At 61.7% G+C, this 16,556-nt stretch overlaps 9 protein-coding genes across 9 annotated transcripts; 4 read left to right on the forward strand and 5 right to left on the reverse strand.

The window, feature by feature from the left end:
- Positions 1 to 96: 96 nt before the first annotated feature.
- RPL12A (60S ribosomal protein L12A) lies at positions 97 to 676 on the reverse strand (the record flags this gene model as incomplete). The annotated part of the gene is made up of 3 exons (XM_060264524.1): positions 97 to 335; positions 371 to 518; positions 566 to 676. 3 exons carry the CDS (start codon positions 674 to 676, stop codon positions 97 to 99), a joined length of 498 nt encoding a protein of 165 aa, XP_060120507.1.
- Positions 677 to 1,006: 330 nt separating this feature from the next.
- Positions 1,007 to 2,197, forward strand: cpc2 (cross-pathway control WD-repeat protein cpc2; the record flags this gene model as incomplete). The annotated part of the gene is made up of 3 exons (XM_060264525.1): positions 1,007 to 1,014; positions 1,060 to 1,555; positions 1,781 to 2,197. The coding sequence occupies 3 exons, from the start codon at positions 1,007 to 1,009 to the stop codon at positions 2,195 to 2,197; spliced, it is 921 nt and encodes a 306-aa protein (XP_060120508.1).
- Positions 2,198 to 2,568: 371 nt separating this feature from the next.
- MJAP1_000559 (uncharacterized protein) lies at positions 2,569 to 3,210 on the reverse strand (the record flags this gene model as incomplete). Its single annotated transcript, XM_060264526.1, has 3 exons — positions 2,569 to 2,665; positions 2,695 to 2,830; positions 2,865 to 3,210. 3 exons carry the CDS (start codon positions 3,208 to 3,210, stop codon positions 2,569 to 2,571), a joined length of 579 nt encoding a protein of 192 aa, XP_060120509.1.
- A 758-nt stretch (positions 3,211 to 3,968) lies between these two features.
- Positions 3,969 to 6,836, forward strand: MJAP1_000560 ((methyl)glyoxal oxidase; the record flags this gene model as incomplete). Its single annotated transcript, XM_060264527.1, has 1 exon — positions 3,969 to 6,836. One exon carries the CDS (start codon positions 3,969 to 3,971, stop codon positions 6,834 to 6,836), a length of 2,868 nt encoding a protein of 955 aa, XP_060120510.1.
- A 114-nt stretch (positions 6,837 to 6,950) lies between these two features.
- MJAP1_000561 (uncharacterized protein) lies at positions 6,951 to 8,144 on the reverse strand (the record flags this gene model as incomplete). Its single annotated transcript, XM_060264528.1, has 5 exons — positions 6,951 to 7,108; positions 7,131 to 7,350; positions 7,374 to 7,881; positions 7,904 to 7,910; positions 7,934 to 8,144. 5 exons carry the CDS (start codon positions 8,142 to 8,144, stop codon positions 6,951 to 6,953), a joined length of 1,104 nt encoding a protein of 367 aa, XP_060120511.1.
- Positions 8,145 to 8,275: 131 nt separating this feature from the next.
- On the reverse strand, positions 8,276 to 11,885 carry SFB3 (COPII coat Sec23p-Sfb3p heterodimer component; the record flags this gene model as incomplete). Its single annotated transcript, XM_060264529.1, has 4 exons — positions 8,276 to 8,365; positions 8,389 to 8,456; positions 8,492 to 11,770; positions 11,831 to 11,885. The coding sequence occupies 4 exons, from the start codon at positions 11,883 to 11,885 to the stop codon at positions 8,276 to 8,278; spliced, it is 3,492 nt and encodes a 1,163-aa protein (XP_060120512.1).
- Positions 11,886 to 12,051: 166 nt separating this feature from the next.
- On the forward strand, positions 12,052 to 13,644 carry TMP1 (thymidylate synthase; the record flags this gene model as incomplete). The annotated part of the gene is made up of 1 exon (XM_060264530.1): positions 12,052 to 13,644. One exon carries the CDS (start codon positions 12,052 to 12,054, stop codon positions 13,642 to 13,644), a length of 1,593 nt encoding a protein of 530 aa, XP_060120513.1.
- A 436-nt stretch (positions 13,645 to 14,080) lies between these two features.
- Positions 14,081 to 15,499, forward strand: MJAP1_000564 (uncharacterized protein; the record flags this gene model as incomplete). The annotated part of the gene is made up of 1 exon (XM_060264531.1): positions 14,081 to 15,499. One exon carries the CDS (start codon positions 14,081 to 14,083, stop codon positions 15,497 to 15,499), a length of 1,419 nt encoding a protein of 472 aa, XP_060120514.1.
- A 201-nt stretch (positions 15,500 to 15,700) lies between these two features.
- Positions 15,701 to 16,238, reverse strand: MJAP1_000565 (uncharacterized protein; the record flags this gene model as incomplete). Its single annotated transcript, XM_060264532.1, has 3 exons — positions 15,701 to 15,961; positions 15,989 to 16,057; positions 16,083 to 16,238. 3 exons carry the CDS (start codon positions 16,236 to 16,238, stop codon positions 15,701 to 15,703), a joined length of 486 nt encoding a protein of 161 aa, XP_060120515.1.
- Between the last annotated feature and the right edge of the window lie 318 nt (positions 16,239 to 16,556).

Below are 16,556 nucleotides of genomic sequence, written 5' to 3' on the forward strand. Positions count from 1 at the left end.
GCCATCGCGAGACCCAGACGGAACATCGGCGACCCGTGCTGGCAACACAAGTGCCGCAACGTCCATGTTCGATCGTTACATGCGTTGCGTTATCATTTACTCCTCGGGAATCTCGATGGTGCCCTCGTCGATGCCCTCAATGACATCGTGGGCAGCCTGCTTGTCGACAGTGCAGCCGACACTCTGGCAGGTACCGAGAATCTCCTTGGTGACGCTGGCGAGGTTCTTGCCGAACGACTTGAAGCGCATCGTCCGCGCAATCTCGATGACCTCATCAAGAGGGATGTTGCCGTTGTGGGCAACGTTCTTAACCTTCTTGCGGTCGCGCGGGGGCTCTGAGGTGTGAGAAAAGACGAAAAAGTATACGTACCCTTCAGGGCCTTGATGACGAGCGACGAGGCCGAGGGGACAACCGACACCTGAGCCTGACGGTTCTGGACCTTGAGCTGGACGGTGACACGGAGACCCTTCCACTCGCCGGTGGCCTTGGCGATATCCTCACCAACCTTCTTGGGCGCCTGTTGAATGGTTAGTAGCTGTTCTCGAGCGCACGCCGAATACATACAAGACCAAGGGGACCGATCTTGGGGGCAAGGGCGGAGGGAGCACCGACCTCACCACCAGTGGTACGGAGGTAAATGTACTTAATCTCGTTGGGATCGATCTTAGGCGCCATGGTTACGGGCGGTAGTGATGTCTTCGAAACCTCCAGCGGCCCTGCCTCAAAGTCTATAGCTGGCCGCACGCCGCGCGAAAAGGGCTTTCGGCCGAGCCTAAACTATATTCGGCACGTGCCTATCATTTGTCCCCTGCGAAAAAAAGTATAGTTTGGCGCACGCGGCGGGGCCAGGAAAGGTTCCAGTTCCAGGCGCGCAGGTGCTTCAAGCGTGAGTCCGCGAAGAGCCGAGTTTCGACGGCCGACCGATTGCTTGTACCACCAATTCAATTGTCTGGATCCTCTGACATTAAACGACATGTGCGTATTTTGCATTGGCACTTCCTTTTCATGAACATGTACTAACAATGCAATAGGTCTGAGTCTCTCACTTACAAGGGAAGCCTTCCCGGCCACAAGGGTTGGGTCACCGCTATTGCGACCTCGCAGGAGAACCCTGACATTCTGCTCACCGCCTCGCGCGACAAGACTATCATTGTCTGGCAGCTCTCCCGCGACGAGACCAACTACGGCTACCCCAAGAAGATCCTCCACGGCCACAACCACTTCGTCTCGGACGTTGTGATCTCGTCGGACGGTCAGTTCGCCCTCTCGGCCTCGTGGGACAAGTCGCTCCGTCTCTGGGACCTGAACACTGGTCTCACCACCCGCCGCTTCGTCGGCCACACTGGTGATGTCCTCAGCGTCAGCTTCAGCCCTGACAACCGTCAGATTGTCTCGGGCTCGCGCGACCGGACCATCAAGCTGTGGAACACTCTCGGTGACTGCAAGTTCAACATCACCGAGGACGGCCACTCGGAGTGGGTTAGCTGCGTTCGCTTCAGCCCTAACCCCTCTAACCCCGTGATTGTCTCGGCTGGTTGGGACAAGCTCGTCAAGGTACGTTTTCTCACTGCAGTGCTTTGCCTAATTTTTTTCTTGCTGTGCGTGTGTGCGATGAAGAGCTACGTTTATATTTGCTACTACGGAGATCCGTATCTTTTGGATGCGGCTCGGTGAGAAGAACGTAAACCACCAAGATCACTGAGTACTCGATCTTGTCACAAGCAAGAAGAAAAGGGCAAAGCACTGCACACTTTTCTGGAACGAATACTAACCATTCAGGTTTGGGAGCTCAGCCGCTGCAAGCTGACCACCAACCACTACGGTCACCAGGGCTACATCAACACCGTCACCATCTCTCCCGACGGTTCGCTCTGCGCCTCGGGCGGCAAGGACGGCATTGTCATGCTCTGGGAGCTCTCGGACGGCAAGCACCTCTACTCGCTGGAGGCCGGTGACGTCGTCAACGCTCTCGTCTTCTCGCCCAACCGCTACTGGCTGTGCGCTGCCACTTCGTCGTGCATCAAGATCTTCGACCTTGAGAGCAAGTCGATCGTCGACGAGCTCAAGCCCGAGTTCCCTGGCCTCGGCAAGAACGCGACTGAGCCCGAGTGCCTGTCGCTTGCCTGGTCGGCGGACGGCCAGACCCTCTTTGCTGGCTACAGCGACGATATCGTTCGCGTCTACTCGGTGATCTAAGGGACCTTGTAGATTGCTCCAAAATACCTGCCCTAGGTTAAATTGCGCCACGCACTTGCACCTGTAGGTGCAGAATTCAATGGAAAGAATCTCCTATGGCCGAGTCTGTCTTTGTCGGTAGTCTTGTCTGTGTCGTTTTACCTCGACTCTCTGAATGCGCCAGAACGCGCTCTAAATCAATCGCGGATGGGGTGACTACGAAAAGCACGGCCGCCAGTGTATAATGAGACAGTGAGCCTTTCGCCCTAGTTTCATTACCAATCTTGTCTGCAACACCAAGTGCTGTATGGCTAGGGGAAGGGGTCTTTACAATGATATCAGGACATCTAACATCGTAAAAGGCCACGCGGGCCGTAGCTCGTGTGTGCCATTTAGTAGCCCTGACCACCGTAGCCAGCACCGCCCTGCGGCGGCTGGGGGGGCTGGAAGTTCTGGGCAGGAGCGCCGTACGGCTGCTGGGCACCGTAGCTGATCGGTTAGCGACAAGGAACACGTACGCAGCGAATCCACCCTGTTGCGCGGGGTAGGCCTGGGGAGCGGGGTAGCCAGCAGGCTGAGCGCCGTAAGGCTGCTGCTGGTAGCCGCCGTAGCCAGCCTGCTGGCCATAGGCGAAGTTCGCCGGCTGCGCGCCTGCTCTGTTAGCATATTGTGGAGAGTGGCAACCTACCGTATGCACCGTAGCCGGCTTGCGCAGCACCGTACGCGCCCGCGCCATAGCCGCCGGTGAGGCCGCTGTATCCAAGGTTGGCACCCATGCCGCCCATAGGGGGACGCGAGTTAGCCATGTTGACGCGAATGCGGCGGCCATCGAGCTCCTGCTCGTTCAGCGCCGCGATCGCGGCATCCGCCTCTTGCTGCGTCATGAACGTGACAAAGCCGAAGCCGCGCGAACGGCCCGTGTCGCGGTCCTTCATCACGATGTAGTCCGTGAGCTGGCCGTAGGGGCTGAAAGCATGCGCAAGACCGTCATCGGTCGTGTTCCAGCTCAGGTTACCAACGTAAACCTTTGCCATGTTGAGATGAGAATTAAGACGTTCTTAGGAAGCCTGAGCCGTAAATGGGGACAATATGCGTAGAAGGCAATTCACCACAAAGCCGATACACGCAACACAAGTTAAATCAGATGTCGTCACACTAGCGCCACAACCCTGTCTACAAGTCTGGAACGATAGCAAGCCACGACGATCAAGTTGCTGGAGGACAAAGCACGCCAAGGCCGCGTCGGGGAACACATGGCGCCGGTGCCCGGGGCGCCGCCCCCGCCGGCCGACACGTCTCCGCAATCAGCCCCTTAGTCATTAAGCACGTACCCGTTTGACTGCGGCACGCGAACACGTGAAACGGCGGCCGATTTCTGCGCCTCGCGGGGCACATATGTAATTAGTCCTCCTTGCAGGCCTCAGGGCGTCGGACGTAAGTGGCCTGATTACCGCCATGCGTGCAGAAAGCCCGGCCATTGCGTGTATGTCGGGCGGCGCGATGCACGCATCAATTTCTACTCATGCAAAATATCCCTAATGTGCCCTTTGAGGGGATTTCTACGCGCCACAATCTGCAAGATTCGAACGCGCCCAAACGTGCCTGGTCCAGCCTCGGCTGCAAAGGCCTAGTTATCGGAATTCCGCGCGTGATTTTGAGTTGAAGACTACACACGGTCGGTATTAACAGGGCGCCAGCGCACAGCGGTATTCCCTCACTTACGTTCACTGTCCAAAGGGATTGAAAGACTACGCGGCACACATATCAAGTGTGTGCTCTAGTACCCTTTAGAATGGTCATGCTTCGTTTTACGCAGCTCTGCACGGCAGTCGCTCTGTCGCTGTCGCTGCTCGGCTGTGCTGCCGCGCAGAACGGCGACGGTAAGCCGGGTACATACAAGATTGTTCAGGAAAACTCGATGGCGTCGGCTATGATGCTGGGTCTCGCGAACGAAAACACTGCCTTTATCATGGACAAGGTCGAAGGTAACCCAAACAAGACCAACTCGGGCAAGCCCGTCTGGTCTTCGCTGGTGAACTTGGACGACTGGTCGGTCAAGGCGCTGGACGCTCAAACGAACCCTTTCTGTGCCTCTGGCGCTGTGTTGGGCAACGGCTCTTACATTGTCGCCGGTGGCAACAAGGCCGTCGGTTTCGGCGGTGCTTCGCCGGGCGGCGACACGGGTCCTTACGGCCCTTATAACGACCAGGACGGTCGGCGCGTCGTCCGCATTCTCGAGCCGAACGACAACATCGACAAGCTTGTCTGGCATGATGAGTTCAACAGCCAGAACCAGATGGACTCGGAGCGTTGGTACCCTGGTATCGAAGTCATGGCTGATGGCTCGGTGGTGCTTATCGGCGGTGCTACGAGCGGTGGTTACATCAACCGTAACTTCCCCAACAAGGACCCTATTTATGCCACGGATGGAAGCAAGCCGCCTGTCGACGGCCAGTGGGCGCAGGGCGGTGCTAACCCCTCGTACGAGTTCTGGCCGCAGACGGGTGACAAGCCCAAGCCGCAGATTTCCCAGTTCATGGTCAAGACCAGTGGTCTGAACATGTACGCGCACACCTATTTGATGCCTTCTGGACAGATCTTCATGCAGGCCAACTACAGCACCGTCATGTGGGACGCGATCAATAACAAAGAGACCCCCCTGCCTGACATGCCTGGCCAGGTGGTGCGTGTATACCCTGCCTCTGGTGCGACGGCCATGCTGCCCCTGACGCCTGCAAACAAGTATACTCCTACGATCCTGTTCTGCGGTGGTCTGTTCATGGAAGACGAGAAGTGGGGTGACTACACCAAGCCGAACACAAACATGTATAAGCAAATGGCCAGCTCCGACTGCTCTTCCATCACGCCCGAGACCGCGGATGGCAAAGCCGTCGACGGTGTGCAGTACGACCACGTTGGCGACCTCCCCGAGGGCCGTTCGATGGGCCAGTTCATCCATCTTCCTGATGGCAAGCTGGTCATTGTGAACGGTGCTCAGTACGGTACTGCTGGCTACGGTAACACCACTTGGAACCAGGTCAAGGATACTAACGGCAACTCGGTTAACCTCGAGGGCTTTTCGCAGGACCCTACCTACCGCCCTGTGCTCTTTGACCCCGAAGCGCCGAAGGGCAAGCAGATCATCACGGATGGTCTTGGCAACTCGACGATTGCTCGTCTGTACCACTCGTCGGCCATTCTTATCCCCGATGGTTCGGTGCTGGTTGCCGGTTCGAACCCCCACCAGGACTACACGATCCTGCCGAAGAACATCGACTCGAAGTACAAGGGTTACGACACGACCTATGCGCTTGAGCAGTGGTATCCCCCCTACTACTTTGAGGAGCGTCCTCCGGTGAACGGTGTGCCGAAGGTGATTGGATACGGCGGTCCGTCGTTCAACGTCACGGTCCCCGCGAGCTTCATGGGCAAGGCTGCGAACGACATGGCGAACAGCACCAAGATCATGGTCATTCGCCCTGGTTTCTCGACGCACGCGATGAACATGGGCCAGCGTTCGCTGCAGCTCGACAACTCGTACGAGGTGCTGGACAACGGTGATGTGAACTTTATCGTGAACCCCATGCCGACGAACCAGAACATCTTTGTGGCTGGCCCTGCGCTCTTCTTTGTCACCGTGAACGGTGTGCCGAGCAAAGGTAAGCAGGTCTTGATCGGCAAGGAGGACCTCGGCCATGTGCCCTTCAACATCAAGTCGGGTAACGAGCCTGCGCCGCTGCCTGAGAAGAAGAACAACCCCAAGTTCAACGCCAAGCTGAACCAGTCGCCGTCGTCGCTCGGCAAGAGTGCCGAGAACAACTCGCTGTCGGGCGGTGCGATCGCCGGTATTGTGGTGGGTATCATCGCCGCCGTGATCCTTTTCCTGCTTGCCCTGCTCCTGTTCCTGCGGTACCGTCGCCGCAACGGCACGGACAGCAAGTACTCTGCGCTGGGCAACGCGAACGGCAATGTGCCGCCGAGCCAGGGCCCACGTGCCCAGACGACGCCTCACGCTGGTGCGGTCGGTGCCATGCCGTGGGCCAGTGCGGCGAACGAGGGTGTGCATCGCGACCAGCCTTATGATGAGTCGCGCGTGCGTATGATGGCTGGTAACGAGTCGCAAACTGAGCTGCACGACCCGAACCAGTCCACGGAGCCGTTCGGACCCAAGGGTCAGTTCAACTCGTACAGCACGCTTCCGCACTCGAACAGCCGTCACGATGGCGACTTGTCCATGAACGGTCACATGGGCGCTCGCTACTCGGACCAGGTTCCGATGTCGAATATGGCTGCCTCTACACACTACCCGAGCGGCCATTCCCAATCCCCCTACTCGGGCAACTCGCCCCCTCACACCGGTACGGAGATGCATTCGGTGCAGTCGCACCAGATGCAGCCTAGTGTCACGACCCATGGGGGCTACACCAGCGCTGTCGGCTCGCCCGCGCGTACTCCGCAGAACGCCCCGGTGCTGCTCCCCGACCCGCAGTCCGAGCATGGCATTGCTGGGTACCCGGCGCAGCAGCAGTACCAGTACCCTCAGTCCCACTCGCAAGCGTCGCACCTTGCGGGCCCCCGTGAGATGCCGATTCGCTCGAACCTGCAGCAGCATCTGCACATGACTGGCCAGGATGCCGGACAGATCCGGCGCATTCAGTAACGGATTACATGCATTCCTTTGACTACGACACCCGGTGCATTTCCACCACTGCCTTTAGACTCATACCCCTGCGTATCTGTAGGAACGAAGATAATCTTTGCTATGACACCGAGCCTACAAATCGTACGGCGCCAAGAGGCTGCGCACCACCTCGTAGGTCAGGAACGAAGCGCCCATCGACGGGGCGACCTTGAGCAGGTTGGGCACAAGGCCAAAGTAGAGTCCCTTGATGCCGCTGCGGCGCACAATGTTGCGGATTGCATCGATGCCGCCTGCGTTAGTCGCGGTACGTACTCTTGTCCTTGTAGCCGAGCGACGAGTTGGGCATGCCTGCGACCTGCATGCGGCGACGGATTACGTCCAGGGGGTATGTGAGTGTCTGGCTCACGGCGCCCGCCCAGGCGCCGCACACGAGCTTCATCAGCGAGTTGGGCGCGGTGCCGTCCTCCTTGGTAAAGAACTGGCGCGCCTGTTCATAGAAGAAAAAGTTGAACGCGACGTACGGCGCAACGCCCTGCGGTGAGAGGAGACACGTACCATGCTCGTCGGAATCACACCGCGGTAGAGGCCGCGGAGCCCACCCTCCTCGCGGTACACCTTGATCGTCATCTCCATGACGCCCGGCACACGCGGCGCAGTGGGCTTTTTTCCTGCCTCGGCCGCCGACTTGTTCTCCATGTACATCGACGCAGAGGCGATCGAGATACGCGAGCGCACCAGGTCCAGTGGATAGGTAGACACCACGCTCGCGATACCCGCAATCGCACCGGCCACGAGGCGCGGCATCGGACCGAGCGAGTACTCGATGTGCTCAATGTGGATCGCGCCGTGCACTTCGTCTACCAAGACAGGATGGGCGAGCCAGCGCTTCATCGACTCATAGGTAGTGAACTGCACCGCGCTGTACGGCGCAATGCGAAGGCAGTTGATTCCGTTTCCGCGCATGAAGCCGCGGAACCCCTCCTCCTTCCAGATCTTGGACAAGCCGTCCCAGACACCGGAGTAGGCTTTTTTCTCCCCCTTTGCCGGGGTCGGCTGCACTTGCCTGGGTCAGTAGAGCAACATACATAATAACTGGGTCAGTTTCTATTACGTACTTTTCAAGCGCTCCAAAGGACTGACAATGGTGCGGCTCGCGCACCCCGCGGCGCCGCCCGCAATAAAACTCGACCACATAAACGGACTCCCCGGGCGTTTCCCGTCGGCAACGTGAATGGCCTGCTCCATTGACTTTTGCGCCTGCGACGCGCCAGGCGTGCCGTGCGCTGTAGGCTGCATTTCCATCGGTCTCGCTTCGGCACCGCTCATGCTGCCATCCCTCGTGCAGCGCACGTTGGAACCCGGCGGCACTCCGCGTAGCTGCAGGCGCGTGTGATGTTCACGCGCTGATTGGCTCAAAAGACACCCATGTTTAGTCACCCGGCTGGATCGCGGAGTCGCTACGTAAAGCCCTTCCAGAGCGACGAGCCGCCGCTCTCCTCTGGCTTGGCCGTGATATCGGAGGAAATGACACGGTGGACGTAACAGAGCTGGGTCAGTGAGTGATACGTACATAGTCCACGTAGCTCATGGCGTCGTTGTTCTGGTCCTCGACGAGATTGTTCGCAAGCTCCACCTCCACTGGGGTTAGCGTCCTTCCATGCGTGGATACGTACTGCCGTCGCGGTTCTGGCGCGCGATAATCACCTGGAGCGTCGGCTTGCAGCGCTGCGCAGCAAAGCTGCTGATGAGGCTGCGCACCTGCTTCGAGAGCTTCGTCGGGAGGTTCGGCAGGCTCGTCATGCGCGGGTCGAGCTCGTCGATGGAGCCCACGCCGTACAGGTCCTCGAGCAGCTTCGGCGACACCTGCGCGCCGAGCCACAAGAGGCACCACTCGCCGTTCTCGAGCAGGTATGCACCGTGCGGCTCCATCCGCGCAAAGCTTGGGCGCATCAGGTGCGGGCACTCGGTGATCTTCATCAGCGCGTCCTCCTCTGCCTGCTTCTCCGGCGAGAGGCCGGTGCGCGGCACGACCGGCTCGCCGTCGGTCGGCGCGAGGCGGTGCAGTGCGATCATGCGCGGGTACAGCAGCGCCATGGTCGACCCCACGCTGAGGCCGAGGAGGAGGCGGATGAAGTAGACGCGCACGTCCGAGGTGACGTTGCCGCCCTTGATCGCCTTGTTTTTGATCAGCGCCAGGGTGTACAGAGGGAAGAGCTTGAAGCTCTCTGGCAGGATCAGCTGGCCCGCACTGGTCGACGACGCGCAGTTGCGCCGGTAGGCCATGAGGATCGCGACGCACTTGGACGTGAGGTAGCTGCGCACGTCCTTGAGCGCCTTGGTGTGAGCCAAGGTCGCGGCCTCTTTTGCGTAGAACGACAAGGCGCTGTCCATATCCGCGTAGCGGAAGACGTTGCCGAGCGCCGTAGTGACAGGCACGGCGAGCGTGTGGCAGCGTACGCGGCGCTCGCCCGTCGCACTCGTGTAGAGCACGGCGCACTGGAAGTAGGCTTCCTGCGACTCTTCGAGGCGACCGTCGTGCTTGATGAGCGCGGTGAGCGCTTTGTCCGCGTCCCACGTGCCCAGCTCGAGGTCGGTCGGCGAGTGCTGATGGAAGTTGCCATAGTGCTTCGCGACGCGCAGGCCGGTCGAGCAGCGGATGCGCATCGTGACATTGTACGCCGTCTCGCGCAAGACCGTGCGCTGGACCTCGGCGAGGACGCGCGCTCCGTCGCGCACCGGGTCGAAGCGCGGGTGGAAGTACACCTCGCCGCCGGTCTCGGCGGTCATGTGGCCGATGGTCGCCACGTCAATGTACTGGCTCGGGAAGAAGAAGGTGTTGACACCGATACCCGCCAGTGCAAGCTCCTCGCCGAGCTGGCGGTAGAAGGCGTCCTGCGCGGCAAACAGGTTCTTTTCGCTGTCGGTGCCGTACAGCTTGGTGTCTTCGCGGTGCTTCAGCTTGCCGGGGCCGACCGTGGGAATGGTCGCGAGGAACAGGTTGAGCTGTCCACCGATGAGCGAGAGCGTCGCCTGTGCAGAGCGCAGCGCGGAGCCGAGCGCCGCCTCGGACGACGAGGTATTCGCAAAGTTGGTCGGGAGGTCGCGCAGCAACGCCTCAATCGGCGCGCGCGATGCCCACGGGTCGACCAGCAGGCCGCTCGAGATCGGGATGAACGGATCGTCAATGTCGGCCATGACGAGCATTTGCGCCTGCTCGAGCTCGGGGTCGAGGTTGTAAAAGTGCAGCGCCTGGTCAAAGGTGATGATACCGACGCGGCTTCCGGGCGGCAGGCCGAAGCCGACCGCGGCCTCGCTCGGCGGCGCGTCCGGTGCGGGGCCGTACAGCGTCTCGCGGATCGCCTGCGTGCACACCTGCAGCGCGCCGCAGCGCACCGCGCTGAAACTCACGTCGATCACAAAGAGATAGGTGAGGGGGCGCGGCGCACGCACGGTCGTCTGCCCCTTGCCGAGATTCAGCGTGCCGAGCGCGGCTTCGCCGGCGGCCTTGGCCGCCTTGGCCGCCGACTTGGCCGCCGAGTCGTCCGTCTGGCTCGCGAGATTGTCGGTCATGCGCTCGACGCTCTCCTGCATCTTGGACGAGGTGGTGAGCTGCGCGGTAGAGGCGCTCACGTCCACCGGCGGCGTCGGCAGCATGTGTGTCACCGACGCGGGGGCCTGCACCGCCCAGTACTCGGTCGGAACCGCAAAGTCGACCGTGCCGTGCGTCAGCTCGGGACGCATCTCCAGGTCGACCCGGCGCCCGGAAATGTCCAGGTTGCAGAAGTAGTCCGACGCAACATCCGTCGCGTTGCCACACAGGCTACAGATCCACTTCATGCCGCCCTCCACAAACAGACACCAGGGGTTGATGTAGGCGCGGCAGCGCTTGCAGCGCGGCGGGCCCGATTCGCCCGGCACCGCCAGAGGCACCGCGGCCTCGTCGGCACGCTGCTGCGCAAAGGGCTGCACAGTAAGCGCGATCGGAAGCTTGGACGACGCAGAGACCTCGTCGGTGGCCGGCATGCAGTACGTCGTGAGACGCATAAACTTGGCCGAGCAGTTGCCTTGGTCCACCGCCGCGTAGTTGGTCGTGGACAGGGGGAGCCCCTCGCGCGTGCACGTCCCAAAGAACTCGTGGTTAAAGAACTGCTGGTCCGCGTACTGCGCGTCGACTGGCGCAGGAATCTGGTCGGGGTCGATCTTGGGCCGCGCATTGCCCGTGCCGGGGCCCATGCCCGACACATTGGCGTTCGGCGCGGTGGACGCAGGGGGCACACCGCCGACGGTCGGCGGCGGCTGCGTCTGCGGCGTACGCATGCCAATCGCCGCACGGTTCGCCGCAAGCTGCGCCTGGGAAATCGAGTTGCGCTGACCAGGGATCATGTCCAGCGTGCCTTCCGTGTCGTCATCCGCAGCTGCCTGGCCCTGCAGGCCGACAGGGCCGTGCAGGTTCGCACGCGCGGCAGCTTCCTGTTGCCAGTTGGCCTGCGCAGGCGGCGGGCGCGCCGCCACGTCGTTCCAGCCGGCCGACGCGGGCGGCGCGGCATCCTGGTGGTACGCACGCGCCGCACGCTTTGCACGCGCAGGGCCCATCGGCGGGCGGGCGGGCGACGCGGCCGGCGCAGGCGCGGCCGGCGCGGGCGCGGGCGACTTGGACGGTGCGTTGGGGGCGACGGCCATGCGCTGCATCCCGCCTTCGAGACCCGTCTGTGGCGGGCGCGCACCAGGCGCAGGCGAGCGCGACGGCGGGCGCGGTGAGCGCGGCGGCAGCGCACCCGTTGGGGGGCGCGGCGAGCGCGGCGGCAGCGGCGCATTCGGCGGGCGCGGCGAGCGCGCGGGCTGCGGCGGCATGGGGCTGCGTGCACGCGTGGGATTCACCGGTGCACCGGTCGGTCCTTGCGCAGGGCGCGGGCGCACGGCCGGCGACGCCGGCGGGCGCGGCGTGGTGCTCGCTGGCATGCCCGGTCGAGCGGGTGCCGGGCGGGCGCCTGCGTTAGTCAGAGACCACGTACCATTCGCCGGGGGACGGGGCGAAGGCCCACGCATCATAGGGGGACGTGAGTCCATCGTCGAGCAGAGTTCAGCCGAGCGATCGGGAGGGCGACGTCGTCTCCACCTTCAGGTCGAACGGACGAGACAATCGTTCGAGCAAACACCGCACGGCGCTCGCCCGCCGCGTGGCCTCGGCCGAAAAAGTTGTTCCGTGCGGCGCGACGCGACGCGCTCCTCCACGATGAGCGGCGCAGCCCCGATGCCGCGCCTGGTGCTTGTCCGGCACGGCACGACCGAGTGGTCCAAGAGTGGGCAGCATACGGGTCAGACGGATCTCCCTCTGCTGCCCGAAGGTGTCGCAGAGGCGCGTGCGTTTGGCGCGCAGCTGACCGGCCGCGGCGCGTCGGCCGTGATCAATTTGGACGACGTGCACGCAATTCTGCGCAGCCCCCGCACGCGGTGCGCGCAGACGCTCGATGCGCTGCTTGGTTCCGAGTCTGAGCGTGCTTCGCAGAAGCTGCCGCAGGTGGCTATCGACGACGACCTGCAAGAGTGGAACTATGGCGCGTACGAAGGCGTGACCACCCACGACATCCAAGCGAAGCGCGCGGGCTGGGACATTTTCCGCGACGGCGCGCTTGACGGCGAGTCGCCTGAGGCGGTGAGCGCGCGTGCGGACCGCGTCGTGAAGCGCGTCCGCGCGCTGCACGAGAAGGAGCACATCGACGTGGTCGTCGTGTCGCACGGCCACTTTAGCCGCGTGCTCCTCGCGCGTTTCCTCAACCTGCCGGTGCAGTTGGGCGCAATGTTTGACATGGAGACGACCGGCGTCGCGGTCCTCTCGTACGCACACCACACGCTTGCCGAGCCGGTGCTCAAGGCGATGTTCTCGCCCAAGCTCTACCCCCACCTGCAAGTGGGTACCACGCCGCACGAGGAGCGGCAGTACCTCGATCTTGTCCGCGACGTGATCACGCGCGGCGAGGTGCGACAGGACCGTACCGGGACCGGGACGCGCGCGCTTTTTGCGCCGCACTCGACGCTCAAGTTCTCGCTGCGTAACAACACGCTCCCGCTGCTTACGACCAAGCGTGTCTTTTTCCGCGGCGTGCTCGAGGAGCTGCTCTGGTTCATTTCCGGCAAGACGGACGCCAACCTGCTCGCGGAGCGCAACGTGCACATCTGGGACGGCAACGGCTCTGCCGAGTTCCTCAAGAAGCGCGGTCTGGGCCACCGCCGCGAGGGCGACCTGGGCCCCGTCTACGGCTTCCAGTGGCGTCACTTTGGCGCGCAGTACGTCGACGCGGACACGGACTACAGCGGCAAAGGCGTCGACCAGCTCGCGCAGGTCATCCACCAGATCAAGACGAACCCCACCGACCGCCGCATTCTGCTCAGCGCGTGGAACCCGCCAGACCTGCCGCTGATGGCCCTCCCGCCGTGCCATATCCTGTGCCAGTTCTTTGTCGCACTGCCTACGCCGGACGAGGCCGCAGCTGGGCGCAAGCCGCAGCTCTCGTGCCAGATGTACCAGCGCTCGTGCGATCTCGGCCTCGGCGTGCCCTTCAACATTGCTAGCTACGCGCTACTGACGCACCTCATTGCGCACGTCACGGGATGCGAGGCCGCCGAGTTCACGCTCGCGATGGGCGACGCACACGTCTACCTCGACCACGTCGGGCCCCTGAAGGAGCAGCTCGAGCGCGAGCCCCGCGCGTTCCCCACGATCCAGCTCAAGCGCGAGGTGAGCTCCATCGACGACTTCCGCCCCGACGACATCCAGGTCGTGGGCTACCAGCCGCACGGCAAGATTGACATGCGCATGAGTGTGTAATTTTGCGCGCGTCGCCAAGATAGCGGCACGTGATATAGCCCCAACAATACGCGGCCGCGCGGCAGGTGGCGAATCCGGCACGCCGCAGCGCGTGGCACATGACTGAAACCGAGGAACCATCGGACAGGATGCAGTTGGGCATTTCACTGTTTTTTATTGGCCCGCTGCAAGAAATGCAGCAACCCAAAGCAACAGATTGGCTAGCGGCGAAAAGTGCGTGGGGTAAATGTGGTAATGGAATGGGTCGGCGCCGTACTTTCTTGCTTCTCCGCAAAGGGAGGTTTGCAAGTGCGGCTCTTGTGTCCTGCCCACGTCTTGTATCGCGTCCGTTTACGCGTCGTACAACCGTAGAGGCGCTTGGACTGCAAGGTTCTGGCAGTCTTCTTGCTAAACACCGCCTCATACCCTAACTCATACGCACCGCTCCTTGTTTACCATGGTGCTTCCTGAACGCTACTCGCTCACGACCGAGGCGCAGAGCCCGGAACGGCAGCTGCCCGCGCCGAGTCCCAAGTTCCTGCAGTTTATGCGCTTCGCCTTTGCCATGCTGATCTGTCTCATGGCGCTCGCGACGGCGATTATGGCCATTCTTGCGGTGAACTACTTCCGCACTCACAAGCCGGTCATCACGCCTTCCTGGGGTAGTTTGATCTTCTTGATTGTGATGGGCTTCCTTACCTCGATCATCTACTTTGGCTATTACATTTTCCTGCCGCCGCTTCCGTTTATTCGCCGCGGCTCGTTCCTCAGCTCCTTGTTTATGATGAAAATTGACCTCCTGTTCCAGTTCGGCATGTGCTCCATCTGGATCAGTGGCGCATTGGCATACGCGTCCGATTTCCGTGGCCGCGAAAACTGCATGTTTGATGGATACTATCACTATCCCAAGCCCTCCGACTGGAATCACGCGTGCGACCTCCTGAACTGGACCGTCCCGCTTGCTTACGCAACCTTTGGTCTCGAGGCCGGTCTGCTCGGTTTTGAGCTGCTGTTTACTTCGTACATCTTCCTGTTCATTGACCAGGAAGTGCTGAACGAGGTCAACTACGAATGGGGCCGTCGCGCGTACGAGTTCCAGCACCAGCCGCCATCGGCGCTTTCCTCGTTCAACAACCCGATGCAGTACCGCGCGCAGTCGCGCAACATCAGCGGTGGCAAGCCGGGCGGTGCGCGCCTGTTCGGCAAGGAGGAGCCCGACATGTACGAGCAGTACAACGAAAAGCGCTACTACGACGAAGACGCGGGCCGCACCGGATACAAGTCGGGCGGCGGTTTTGCCAACGGAACACCGGATGGCATGTCGGAGTACTCGTCAGAGTATTCGTCGTCGGGCCAGCGCAGCCGCCGCGGCGCAGCCTACAACGACCCCAGCTCTTACTCGGGCTCCGAGACGAGCACCATGGCCAGTCTGTCGAACTACCACGGTGGCGCGTACTCGCGCCAGAGCGTCAACAGCCGCCGCGCGGGCCTCGCCGAGGCCCCGATGCCGGCCGGTGCGGGTGGGACCAGCGCGCTGCGCGCCCCGTCGTGGACCGCGCCCAGTATCACCTCGGACGGCGACACGATGCGCGACTCGATCTCGCCGCCGGGATCACGCACAGGTGTTGCTGGTCAAAACCGCCGCGTCTCGGCCCCGGTGTCGCTTGGCTCGCGCGGCCGCCGTGGCGCTGCGTACGCAGCGAGCGAGGATGGATTCGACGACCCCGATGAGTACAGGACTGCTGTGCCTTCAGAGGGTGTGACGCGCTCGGCCTCTACGCGTGGCGCACGCCCGGTGGGACCGCGTACGAAGCAGATGCCTCGTCGGCGCATGAGTGCCGACGAAGAATCTGGATGGCACCTTCGTGAAGTTTAATGCTATCGGCCATCCTTGATACCCTTGTCTGTCTGATTCACGCGCCTCTGCGCGAATGTTGGACGGTGAAGATTGTTGTTGCGGTTGCTCCTGTAACGGACCGCCTCTATGTACCTGTACGAGTTGTTCATCGTGCCCAGCACGCGAAATAAATACATTGAAAATACCCTCCCTGCCTGTTCACCCGGTCGCGTGACGCGCTTACGCCGCCTCGCCGTCGTCCATCGGCTCGTGAGCCGCGGCGGGTGTCGCGACCGCCGGCGCAGCATCTTCCGCGCCGCTCTGCGCACCAGGAAGCCAGTAGCCCGCCAAAAGCTCGCTGCATTCGCGTTTGTACGCGTCGGTATCGCGCAGGAGCGTCTCGGCCTCGCTATTGCGCGCGTCGGACATTTGGGACTGTGACAAGAGTAGCGAGAGTTTCAGCGAGTCCGACAAGAGGTAGAGCGATTGCGCGGCGCGCACCTGTCTGTAAGCGACATAGCGACATACCATGCTGTCTGCACGGGTCTCTAGCTGAAAGGACTCGCGGCTCACGTCAAAGTGGTCTTTCCCGCCAATCTGCATTAGGAATACGCGGACGTACACGGCTCAGGTTGATGATCTCCTTGTAATTGTCCATTAGGGTCTCTACATCGGCATCGATTCGCTTGTTTACCGCCTCTTCCAACGCATCGAGATGCGCTGTATTTCCTGCATGGGCCTCTGGCTCGGGGGCAGGGTGCCTGGAAGCCTCTGCCATGGCGTTCCGGAGTAACGGCCGTAACCTCCACGTGTGGCAGTGGAGCAAGGCAGGGCGGCGTGTCGCTCGAGAGGGGGGGGGGCGCAAGGAAGGAAGGTGACCATAGCCAAGCGAGCTATTCACACTACATCGGCTTTATATTACTATGCTCCCACATAGGAGAATGGGCAGGGCAGTGCCTTACCCCAGCTCGCGCGCGCGCCAAAAGGATCGGACGCGGTGCTCGCCAAGCCGACCCGCAGCAGCGGAGGCGCCGCCGGGCGAGTGCGGGCGTGATTTTTAGAATTAAATTTTATGTTTGCCCCGACCCAGCGCAGG

This window comes from Malassezia japonica, chromosome 1 (genome assembly GCF_029542785.1).
Source record: "Malassezia japonica chromosome 1, complete sequence".
NCBI classification, from domain to species: Eukaryota; Fungi; Basidiomycota; class Malasseziomycetes; order Malasseziales; family Malasseziaceae; genus Malassezia; species Malassezia japonica.